Raw genomic sequence first — 13,281 nt, 5'->3', positions numbered from 1 at the left:
GCAGCTCCTCTCATGCTGTTTTCAGCATTAGAGCAGTTCCAGGATTGGTTGAAGCAGGCTAATCCCACACTCATTTTGGGACCTGGGACCTGTGCCAGCAAACCCCAGGTTTTTTCATAGCCCTTGGATTGCTAGGTTTACAGTGTGCTTATCAGGCTGACCATTGCAACACAGCTGCCCAATCCGACATGCGCACTGGCAGGGGCAGCAGGCATCCTGAAATAGTAAGAATTCAGCCACGCCCCCACCCTCATGCTTGGTGACAAACTAAAATGACATTGACATGCCATTTATTTATTTTAGTTTGCCTACTACGCTCGTAGCAGGTGGGGAACGCTCCTCCTCCTTTTAGTAGGAGCCGCTCTGACACCTATAGGCCGACATGTGATCTAGACTTCACACACACATGCATGCACTCACACACTTTAAGTAATAGCGTCCTACATCTCATTGTCTAGTTGTCTGTGTGTGCACGGTTGTCTGTTTTTGTGTTTGCTGGGATGGCTGTATGTGCAGTGGTCTATGGGTATTAGTGCATGTAACCTGGATTTACATCACTCTCTGTATGAATGTGCTCTGCACACGCTTTACACAAGTTGGATCTATTGTCTTTGTCAATGATCCCTCAGTTTGTGTGGAGTTAAGACACTTTAGTTGTTAAAGGTTCGCTTACTATACAGACCTCTTCTTTTCCCACATTCTAGGTGTTTCCTAATGGTTTAAATAGCTGTCCAAACTTCTAAGAGGACACTAAAAGAAAGGTTCTCTGAGACCAAGCTGTTTTATACCAACAAAGAGACTGAGAAATTTGCAATTTCGGTGCATCTTTCTTTTTCTCGCACACTGGAATCGATCAAACTTTGCTTTTGTACAAATCAAAGGTGTTTATAGTCCGGTGTCTTTTCTTAATTTAAATTTAACTTGGACGTTTATTTCTCTATTTTTTACCTATAATATTGAAGCTGTTTGTCAATAAACCAGCAGCTTTGTAAGTACCTTTTGGACATTTTATGGTTAGCGGATTTCTAAGCACCTATGAAACACCTAGATGCCCCCAGCTTAAGGTGACCAATGAAAAAGGAGAACGGATTCTTGGCAGGTCCCAAGATTTCCCAGCACTGAGGGCGTGGCTGCTGCTGGCCCTCACGCTGGAAAAGCATACAATTAACCACTACAGATAAGTCTCCAATTCAAGGTGGGGTGGGGGGGCGGGGGGGGGGTGCAATACTGGGATGATTTACCAGAACTTTCTGTGCTCACACCGTCACTTCCCGTAAACCTTACAGGCTGCCTCTACAGCTAGTGGGACACCGCGTTTCACAGGCTTATCCACCACTAATGGGAAAAGGAAAAGAGGCCTTACGAAACCTCCTCTTAATTGTCCCGCAGAGAAAAGCAGAAAGGCCGCTCCACCAATGGCATTCGCCTGTAGCATTGGCTTGCAACATTCTGAGACTACATCTTCCTTAAATTGGGGCGATCTTCTTAATAACTTCAAACAACTCCTGCAGCCGATTTATGAACGTTTAGAATCCATAGACTGCAGTCTAGAGGGATCTTTATCGAACATGCTAGTGCAACTTACTGCGGCGGACTCTAACTCTATCCCCTACCCCAAACTATGGTCAACTCCCCTACTGCTTGTAAAATCTGTAATTGTGAATGTCATAACTTGTGTTATAATTGTATAAATAAGCTCCCCCTTCTCGTGCCAGACGAACTGGCCTCTACATCTACTGGTCTCCCCCGTTTTGTTGATCAGATGGCCCCCAGTTCAGATTCTACAGGTTTGGCCTCTAGATGCAGCTCATCACAGGTGACTACCCAAGATAATATTGGCAAGGGGCAAATCCTGTATGCACCTAGGGTAGAGGCAAACCCAAACTATCCCACTTCCCTTTTCCCTAGTAGACCTGAACAACAATTTATGAACCTTCCCCCAGCAGTATGTCCTTATGACTTAATTTTAGTTAATGTTCCTTTAATCCAACACAACCAAAGCGAGTCTACACTCCAGCTCCTGGCCAAGGCAAGGCACTGGGTGTCACAAAATAATAGTGGCCATCTTATTCAAAATCACTTGATAATGACCAAAAGAACTTCCTGGATTGGGTCAGATGCAAAAACAATTAAAAAGGACTGTGTCGTCCTAAACTTTACAACAAATGACTAGTGGGAGACATATTGGGGCGTATACCGGCCCCTTCATCTCCATCCCAGATGAATACAGTCCCTCTGGGCTTCTTCTATAGGCCTCATGTTGCATTTAGTTCTTTCACAAATGACCAGAGACATCTTTCAATGAGATACGGCCAAAAGCCAGATCAGATAGATGGCCATTAACAATCTCACCCTCTCAAATAGGTATTCACAGTTGGTAGATATGGTGGCTTGTGAATGACTCATTATTCATCCAAATTATCCACCTTCTCAGATTGTTTCGCATCACGAAAATCAATTTGATCCTCTCTTGTGCCCTTATAGAGGGTACAGAATGCTGCTCTAGACCCACAAGGTTATGACATGTCTTAACTAATTTGACCTATATCTCCTTTACCTGAACCGATGATGGCTCCCTCACAGGAGCCTTTGAGGGATGCAACGTAGCGGGTTATGAGAAAAAAAAGATAATCAACACTGGTTAAATGAGTTTCTGATCTCAGATATAATCTGCGTTCAGGAAACTTGGGCAGAGCAGACTATCTATGTTAATGGCTACCTTTCCTTTGCTACGCCAGCACTCCCATCAGCCTCGGGTAGATCTAAAGGGGGTTTACTCTCACTTTTAGCAAACAGATCCCACTAGGAAAGGTGACCTTTACAAACAATTCACCATATTTTCAGATCGGATTTATTTATTAATTTGTATAATAATTTTCAAAATCCACACAAGTGACTGATGAGGTGGGGAGAATAGTGGAAGCTCTGTTACCTCACCACCCACGTTCAATTTATTTTCATTAGCTGGGCTGGTGATTTTAATGTGCATTGTTGTACCAAATCAGACCACCGTATCTGCGGGGTAACTGATTCTAATGATTCGCCGCTTGTCCATTTTTACCATCATTATTCTGGAAAGGTGCGAAATACTTTTTTATTAACCTGGGCTTAGTTTTAATAAACCCTCCTTTGCAGGTCAACTTCTCCCTACTTTCAAACGAACTGGGGCTACCTCGACAATTGATTTTATAATCATCCAAGCAAAGTTTGAGAGATGTGTTAAGTCCACTTTGGCCCAGATGACAGAATTCAGTGATCACACCTTCCTCCTCTTCTCTTTTGTCTGGCCTCTCTGTGCTACGACAAGCCTTATCTTTGCGCCAACACCTATCCTTACCAGAAAGAAACCGTTTTACACTGAAGTGGGAGAAAATAGATCCCATTTCCTTCCTCCCAAAGGTCGTAAAGAAAGCATCACCCGAGATTCAATCCTGTTTAGACCCCCAAACTGATAGTTTCCAAGTCGTAATAGCGTTTAGAAGAATGTTACCATCTATGAGATCTAATCTCTCGCGCCCAGCAACACTCCACCATTGACTAGATGGTTTGGTGAAAACTGCTCGAAAGCCTCCAAAAAACTTCGAATTGCTCTTAAAAACATCCTAGAAATAAAGATTTAATAAGAAAGCTACTAGCTAACTATACTTCAGCAAGAGAGGTGAGAAAGAAACAGCTGATGGAGGAACCCTGGGACAATGTATGCAAGGCCTCTAGGAATAAGAAGCAAGGTCTTCTGGAGGGTAGGGCAGGATCAGAGGGGTCCCTCTCCCGACCTCCGCATAGATGAATCCACTTGGTTGTCTCACTTCCAGAACATCTTCCATGTACAGAGGGATAGTAATACTGAAGACCCTGTGGATTCAACGTTGGTCCAGTGGGGGATGAAATTTTCCTTGGAGGAAATTGAGCTTGTACTCTCCCAATCGCCTGCCTTAAAGGCAGCGGGGCCAGACGTGTCCCACTGGATATTTTCTTTGTATATAAAACATTTTGGGCCCCTCTTCTGACCCAAGTTTTTAACACAGTTACAAAAGTGGGTTGCCCTGCATCCTGGAAACAATCTTTGATTATTCCTAACTACAAGAAGGGTGATCCATTGAACCCAGCAAATTACCATCCAATCTCCTTATTGGATAGTACTGCTAAGCTAATGGGGAGATTGCTTTTAAATAGGTTAGAGGACTGGACTCTTGAAAATAATGTTAGCTGAGATTCAATATGGTTTTAGAAAGGGGAGGAGCACGGTTGATCAAGGCTTAAATTTACCTTTGCTTGCAGCTAAATATGTCCATGCAAAAAGGGGTCATTTCTACATGGCTTTTATGGACTTTTCCGCGGCCTTTGACTACGTGAGCCACACCAAATTGTGGGCTTTCATGGAGTCGATGGGCATGTACAACTCCATAATCCTTTTTATCAGATAGATGTACAGAGAGGCAGGGGCTGTAATCAGGTTTGAAAAACAGGGGGAATGCATGAAATCTTTCAGAATTTAAAAGGGGGTTCAACAGGGGTGCGTTCTCGCCACTCTCCTCTTTTCATCATATGCCAATAAACTCAACGAAGTTCAGGCATCAGAATGTAGGGATGTTCCATCTGTAGGCGGCTTACGCCTGCCTGCTCTCCTCTACACCGATGATGCGGTCTTGATGACCAGAACACCATTGGACTTACAGCGTCTGTTTGGTATATATTCAAATTATATGGCTGAACTGGGTTTGTCTGTCAAGAAAACAAACTTTTGTTATGGTAGCGGGTACAGGAAGAATGAAGCCAATATCCTTCCAATTGGATGAGGGCTCCTTGGAATCTGTGGTGACCTTTATGTGCCTGGGACTTTTTTTCGACTCCGAACTTAATTGGTCTACTATGGTAGAAAAAAGAACAAACATGTTGAAAAGAAGCCTAGAAGCTCTGTAGAAATGTGCTTCCAATTTAGGCAAAAAGCCAAGTAGGGAGATGGTAGAAATCTAGCTGGCAAAATCTACTTATGGCGCCGAAAAATGGTGTGCGGCTCAAGTGGGTGCCTTGCAGACAGTGGAGGATATATTTGTTAAAAAACTGCCTTTAGTCACTCCGGCTTGGTCAAATTTGATTGCCCATAAAGAACTAGGTCTCCCTTTTATAAACGACTACATTAAATTGGCTCCACTACTTTTATGGTTAAGAATTTGGAAAATGAATTTGGTTATAATAAATCAAGTAGTGTTAAAAGACATAATTAATCCTGACCGAGCTAACAGTATACCATGGCTAGCTTATGTTACGCAGTCCTTTTCAGATTTGGGTCTAGCATTCCTGTACGAATCACCCTCCAACTGCTTGACTTTTTCTAAATCCAAGTTAAGAAAAAGCCTTACCAAATAACTGCGAACTTGAAGGATTGCAATGCAATCAATGCAAAATTACGGTTTGACTCTGCCTGACGCTGCTAGTATGGCGCAGGACATGATTCCTGCCTCTTTTGTCTCCAGTAATACGCATCACTATTTACTGACCAGGACGAGACTGAATTTCTTTCCTCTAATGGTAGGATATTCAGCTCAAGTACAGTCGCTAAACCATTTGTCCCTTTCTCCCTGTGATCCCCACAAACTATGTTGCATATCTTATTCTTCTGTTTATTTTACAAAGTGGGGAGGAAAAAATGTATAATCCTAATGTTAAACAAATTGAGTTTATCCTCATGTTCCTCAGCCCTTGCAGCAATCAATACACTGGAAACCCCTCGGAAACCCCCTCTGCTTGTATTATGACATCGAACTTTTTATATTCAGTTTTACGGACTAGGAAAAGCTCGTCTGAGAGGGGTGTTGTTTTACTTGGTCCGTCTTAATATTCTGTTTATATTATTTTAACCACTGTTAATGAATTGCTCTAAGGATTTTAACATTTGGTTTATTGAAGGTTGGGGGACCGGGAAGAGTTTGTCTATGAGCCGTGTTGTTTCACTTGGTCTGTCTTAATAATTATTTTTTAATATACCATTTTAATTACCGAGAATGAACTGTTGTATGGATTTTAATACATCATCTAATGTGTGCTTTTGGCTTTTAATTGACAGATAGGCTTTGTTACATCGATATTTTAACATGTATTTGTTTATTTTGCACTGTGATATGTTCACTGTACTTTTATGCATCTACCAAATGCGAATAAAGCTGTATTGATTGGCCAATGTAACTTTCTTTTCATTATTTGGTTTCAGTGCCATCACCAGTCAGCAACTTCAATGTAATTGGCAGAAACGAGACCTCGCTGACCCTGCAGTGGACGGTGCCCAGTGACACATATCAGAATAAGTACAGATATATGGTGGTGGTGGTGGGAACCGCAAATGATGCAACCTTTGCTTCAAGTGTTGGTGGTGGAGCTCAGCAGACCGGGATCATATCTGGCCTTAATCCAGGGGTCCCGTATAACCTCAGCATTACCAGCAACACAGCCGATGGCGTCATGAGCACCGCAGTGACCATCAACGACGCAACGACAAGTAAGTGCCAGGTTTTAGATATCGTTTGGGGAAGGGCCTGATGGTCTTTATTGATGTGTGTCAGCACCTCCCACTGACTGTTTTACTGATTTGTGGGTAATGGGGCAGCACCAGTGTATTAGAGCAAATTATGTGTCCCTTGATGTGAGATTGCGAGCACTGCTCTGGAGAGTTGCTTTACTTTTAATGGGGCAGTACAAGCAGTTTCAGCACTGCATCTACACCCTTCACGAAATGCCTGTACTATTTATGTTTTTATAAAATATTTGTACTGGATTTCAGAGATATAAAACAGACCTGCAAACAAAGCAGGCATAACAAAGTAAAGGCAACATTTGTCGATCCTCGATCATAGAGCAAAAGAAGTATCCACATCACGTTCCCATGAGCCCAAAATGTTCCCATCATATACCCCATATTTCACGATGTTTCTGTGGTCAGCCACGATCTGTGTACACTGTTGCCTCCATCTTTGAACACCAGTCAATGGATTCTGTCATGCCTGCAAATCGGGGCAAACTTTGAAGTCCAGTACCAGACAATGTCTCGCTTCCCCAACAGGATATCCAAACCCACCAAGTGTCTCTCAGACCTCCTGCCGCCCAACTCCTCCAGTAGACCCATGACCACGATCTGAGGCGAACAATCTATCAGCATACCCAACACATCCGTCAAGACCCCCAGAAGGGGGAACCAGTATTGCTGTATTATGGGGCACAGATAAATCACATGATAAAAATGTGTGTTATCAGTCTACTGCAAGCAGGTGTTAGCAGTTTATCTGCCTTCCAAAGCTGCTCTGGCGTAAAATAGGTTGCATGAAGAACATTTACTTGGTTGAAATGAATCTGGGAGGAGATGGCCAACTCCAGGGGTGTCATAAGTGCTTCTCTCTATTCCCCATCCTCCAATGCAACCACCCAGGCCTCCCAGTGAGTGCGAAGGACAAGGAATAAGTCAGGGGAGTTGATGATTAGGGATTGGTAGATCTGGGATACTCCGCTCTTGCCCAGAGGTGACAGAAGGACCTTAACCTCCATAGGGCTAAACTCAGGGACCTGCATCAGAGCGGGGTAGTGATAAGACAAGACATGGCGAGTCCGCATGCGGTGGAAGAACTGGGTGTGGTGTAGGTGGAAGTCAACCTGTAACTCGGAGAAGGGGCATGCATTAGCACCCCCACACATCACCTAGATGGAAAATGCATGCTCCTACTAGTTTTAATCACAATTTCCATTCTCCAAACGAGACAAAACAGAATTTGTCAGCAGTCCTTGTTCTCAGCATTTCGCTGTCATTTTAATACAGGTGTTTCAGCTCTCTTTAGCAGGTTGCTGTCTTTTTAATACAGGTGTGCCAGCACTTATCAGCAGGTTGCTGTAATTTTAATGCAGGTGTTCCAGTATTTCTTATTAGGTTGCTGACATTTTAAAGCAGGTGTTCTAGTACATCTCAGCAGGTTGCTGTAATTTTAATGCAGGCGTTGGAGTACTTCGCAAGAGGTTGCTGTAATTTTAATGCAGGTGTTCCAGCACTTCTCAGCAGGTTGCTGTAATTTTAATGCAGGTGTTCCAGCACTTCTCATGAGGTTCCTGTAATTTTAATGCAGGTGTTCCCGTACGTCTCAGCAGGTGGCTACAATTTTAATTCAGGTGTTCCAGTACTCTTGGACCAGGGAGGATCTGGATCCATCATCCTTCTTTAGCTAAGTGCTGTCTTTGACACCGTTGATCACTCAACCCTCATCCGGAGAGTTCTCAATGCCAGTGTCAGGGGAAGAGCACTTCAATGGCTCTCCTCCTTTCTGAAAGATCGAACCTTTCAGGTTTTAGACTAGACCTATTATCAACCAGTCTTCTCCTTAGTTGTAGATTTCCTCAGGGATCCTCTACGAGTCCCACCCTTTTTAATTTGTACATGCACAAACTTGCCGACATCGTGCAATCTTTGGATTGCCATTGGTTTCCTATGCCGATGACACTCAGCTGGTCATGCCTATCTCACACGACCACACTTGTAATCATCTGTCCCTGATCTTGTGCCTCTGGGAATTAGCCAGCTGGATGGCCTGCTTTAAATTAAAACTCAACGTGGGCAAGACAGAAGTCGTGCAGTTAGGTAATAACTTCCAGAGAAGTGTCCAGAGGTCTATTGGCAAGCTGCCAACCACTACAGACCCAATAGAAAGCCTGTGGGCGTGGCTAGACCCCAATTTTATGATGGAATATCAAGCCAAAAGAATTTCTGTGAGCTGCTATTGCATTCTGAGACTATTGAGGAAAGTTCTCAAGCGCCCAACTCCCACAGCCAGAAGAGTGATTGTCCAGATTTTGGTGCTGGCAAGCCTCGATTATGGGAATGTTTTATACCTTGACTCACTGTGCTACATTGTCAAAAGGCTGCACACTGTGCAAAACACGGCCACTTGACTTTTTAAAGCTACATCTAAATGTCAGTCAGTTACTAAGGCTCTCAAAGATCTCCACTGGCTTCCAGTGGAGCGCCAGATTCAGTTAGAAATCTCTCTGTATCATGCATTGTGCGATAAACAGTAGAGGTCCACCTTTGCTATGCTCAATAGCCTCCTTGTATGTGACCAGAAGGATTCTCAGATTAGTCTCTGCCCATCTACGTAAGGTTCCCAGGATTTGGAGATTGCTCTGGGGTGGACTCTCTACATCCTATTTTGCATACAAACTCTGGAATTCCCCGCCCCTCAAACTACGCCTTTTGCAGCAAAAACTCCCTTTCTACAAAGCCTTCGAAGACCTGGCTGTTTAGGGAATACGTTTGTTTCCAGGATATTCTACGGTAGCTGTGACAGTGTTGGGGGCCCTTGGGTAGCCATGCGCTATATAAAAACTGCAGAATAGACTCATGGGTAAAGACAAGGCAGCACGGATCCATGGAACGAACACTATCAACCGAATACACTATGCCGCACCACTCATCACAGAGAATAACACAGCAAGCAGACCTCAGGAGTCTCATACTGCCCTTGAGTGCAAGATTGAAGCAGTCTCTATCGACGTCAACCTTCTTAGAGCAGATTTGAGAAATGAAGCACACAAAGTTAAATCTGCAGAGGGCAACATATCTGAGGTAGAGGGAGAAGTTGTGGTCCTTACGTGCCAGGTGACCACTCTCCTGGCCGACCTGGAACAGAAGGCTGCTCTCGATGCTGTAATAAGAGTCCTGGGGTTCATGGAGCAAGCAGAGGGGACATTAGCGGAGTGATTTCTCGAGAAGTGGTTTCTGAAGGAACTTGCATCACAGTCTGCGAGTGTACATCAGACATTTGGCATCAACTTGACAAATACTCTTTGAAACAATATCACCAAAGACTACACGGGAGAGCTGCAATTCAGGGTGCCTTTCAGCACAGATCTTACATAGGGAGCAGACCCCTGCACTCCTGACACACTTAACTGCACCAGACGGTATCAGAGTTACTTCCAGGGCTGGTATTGTGGATTTGCCCTGTAGGCACCTACAGCAGTTGAATGCGGCACGCCTGTCCATAGACACACCATCCTTCGAAGAGCTAGACATGCCTACACTCTGTCCGTACGCCTCCAAGGACTTAGATAAACAGTTAGATCTGGAGGAACTTGGGTGGACCCATAGCATGGTACCGCGGTCTACGACACCCACCAGCTACGTCTTTCAACCAGAATGTTACCAAGCATTTTAAGCCACACTAACACAAGGGCTCCTGGAGGTTTTTATGGAGGCCCGGGGTGTTGGAGTACTGCCCCCGACCATGCAGGAGGGCGGGATCGGCATACTCCTCAAATCAGGGGTCGAGGCGGATAGCCTGGCTGCGTATAGGCCCCTTATAACGATCAATACGGACATGAAGGTGCTTTGCAAACTACTGGGCAACCAACTGACACCTCATATGACCCACCTGGTGCACGAGGACCAATGCGGTTTCCTTCCAGGAGGAGTAGTGGCATGAATCTTCGGTACCTGGTGGATGTCCTCCACAAAGTTGAAAGTGGAGATGATGAAATTACTCTTGTGGCTGTCGACCTGGAAAAAGCTTTAAACACAGTGGAACGGGGCTACTTGCTCTAGGTGCTGTGCTTCATGAGTTTCGGCACATGGTTCTGCAAGTGGATTCCAGCTCCTTTATGACAAATCAAGCACAAGAGTATGGATGGGTAGGCAAACCACTTGGAGATAATAGTCACATCATTTCACTCTGTGTGGATGATGCTTTATTTTACCTTTCCTCACCCTGGGATGCAGTGCCGCTACTGTTGCAACTACTAGATGACTATGGGAACCTTTCTAACCTCCGGCTCAACCATCGTAAATCCCTGCTATTCCCACTGGCCTTCCTCATCAGCAAAGTGTGACAGCAAACAAATGATGGATGGAATGCCGACAATGCAAACATTCTACCCCAGTCAAAAGATATGGGTTAAATCCATTGTTCTTTTGCCCACAACGCCACCCCAGTTTGGACCCAGCCAGATGGAAATCAGTCTTGACCCTGTGACCCATGGGAACAGTCCAGACAGAACTGTCTGGACCGGAAACAAGCATCCTGGGACCGGTTTCAGGGCATGTCACCCTTCTTCAGCCAGGCTAGCTTGAATCCCATGGCACAGTGACCAAGGCAGCGCACTCCCGCTACCAGCAGTTATGCTTTAACATTGACAGGGTCCATCAGATTCCATCAGCGGTGGACGCTCCTCACACAGCTCCCTGCTCTACAGCACGCCTTGCTCCTTAGCGCTTCTACGCCTCCCGGTATCGTAGCGCTTCATAACCAGAGGGGTCTCTGCTTGCCCAGATTGTAACATCGCTAGATTGACTGCCTGGCTGAGCGAGTGATCCAAAGTGCGCGAGTGCTCCATAGTGCGCTTTAATAATTGTTTGCATAGCGCTGTTGTTACCATTGTGCTCGACTGTAGCGCTGCCACGTGTTTAGACATTGCTGTGTTGATACCCCAATCCAGGTTTCGTTTCACGTCCTGCGGCCATTTTGGTGTTATTATTGTGCCTCCCTGACCCAATCCCCGCCCCGCTACCGCCTCCCAGCTGACCCGCCCTCCCACTGATACTATCGTCCGCCCTACCGCTCAGTGCGCTGTGACCACCCTGATTCCATCAGCGAAGGACGCTCCTCACACAGCTCCCTGCTCTACAGCACGTCTGGCTCCTTAGCGCTTCTACGCCTCCCGGTATCGTAGCGCTTCATAACCAGAGGGGTCTCTGCTTGCCCAGATTGTAACATCGCTAGATTGACTGCCTGGCTGAGCGAGTGATCCAAAGTGCGCGAGTGCTCCATAGTGCGCTTTAATAATTGTTTGCATAGCGCTGTTGTTACCATTGTGCTCGACTGTAGCGCTACCACGTGTTTAGACATTGCTGTGTTGATACCCCAATCCAGGTTTCGTTTCACGTCCTGCGGCCATTTTGGTGTTGTTATTGTGCCTCCCTGACCCAATCTCCGCCCCGCTACCGCCTCCCAGCTGACCCGCCCTCGCCCCTCCCCCACCACATATGACAGATGCATTTCCGCGCAGCGTTCACGCGCAGCGGTCGTGCCGAAGGTAAGCCCGTCTACGCCCGTCCGCGCCTGGACCGCACCCAGCGCAAGACCCCCTGGCCCCCGCGGCACACTAGACTCACATACGATTCCGCTACTCTCCTCGCCCTCAACGCCGGACGCACACCACAATGCTGCGTAGCCACCCCAAGACGTACCCACGGCCCATTCGCCTGCCTCTCCTGCAAGTTCAACTGCTTCAGAACCCTCACCAAATCCACCTCCTCCATACACAGCTCCGATTCTAACCGCCTGAAGTGCATCCTGCTTAACACCCGCTCGGTCCACAAACACGCTACCGAACTCTGGGACCTACTCGACACTACGTCACCGGACATCGCCTTCCTTACAGAAACATGGATGAACACATCATCAGCACCCGACATCGCCATAGCCATACCGGACGCTTACAAGATTATCCGCAAAGACCGCCCCATCCAAACAGGAGGAGGCATCGCCATCATCCATAGGAACACCATCAAAATCACGACCAGCTCCGACGACAATCTTGCCACCGCCGAACATCTCCACTTCCAGATCCACACCGACCCCAGGACCACACTTAGAGGCACCCTCATCTACAGGCCTCCAGGATCCCGCACTCAATTCAGCGATGACATCTCCGACTTCGTCAGCCCACATGCCCTCGCCTCCGAGAACTACATTCTGTTGGGTGACCTCAACTTCCACCTTGAAAACAAACACGACTGCAACACCTCCACCCTTCTGGATAACCTGGCCAATCTCGGACTCAAACAACTTGTTGACACCCCCACTCATGTAGCCGAACACACGCTCGACCCTATCTTCACCGCCAGCAAGCACATCTCCTTCGATCGCACCACAGCTCTCCATTGGACGGACCACAGCTGTGTTCACTTCAGCTACAAAACCACCTTGAACCACAATCGCCCACAACCCATTCCTCGGAGAAACTGGAACAAAATCACCTCCGACCAACTCCTCTCATCACTCAACCAAAATCCTCCCACCCTCTCATTAGACCCTAACCAAGCGGCCAATGATCTCAAGCAATGGATCACCCACTGTGCGGACGAATTAGCACCCCTGAAAAAACACCAGATCAAATCAGCCAGCAAAAAGGCTTCATGGTTCAATGATGATCTCAAAAAATCCAAGAAACTATGCCGCACCCTGGAGAAAACTTGGAGAAAAAACACAACCACCGACAACATGGCCACCCTCAAAGCAGCCACCCGCAACC

The 13,281-nt window shown here is 46.2% G+C and overlaps 1 protein-coding gene across 1 annotated transcript in view; it reads left to right on the top strand.

The window, feature by feature from the left end:
• The window catches only part of PTPRH (protein tyrosine phosphatase receptor type H), a 779,225-nt gene that overhangs the window by 596,223 nt on the left and 169,721 nt on the right, over positions 1-13,281 (top strand). Inside the window, exon 14 of the mRNA XM_078655031.1 lies at positions 6,209-6,493. Coding sequence (XP_078511157.1) covers positions 6,209-6,493 — 285 coding nt within the window. The remainder of the gene's footprint in view (positions 1-6,208; positions 6,494-13,281) is intronic.

Source organism: Lissotriton helveticus, chromosome 7, assembly GCF_964261635.1.
Source record: "Lissotriton helveticus chromosome 7, aLisHel1.1, whole genome shotgun sequence".
Classification (NCBI taxonomy): domain Eukaryota; kingdom Metazoa; phylum Chordata; class Amphibia; order Caudata; family Salamandridae; genus Lissotriton; species Lissotriton helveticus.
Note: the sequence above shows the minus strand (reverse complement) of the source record. Positions and strands in the feature narration are given on the sequence as shown.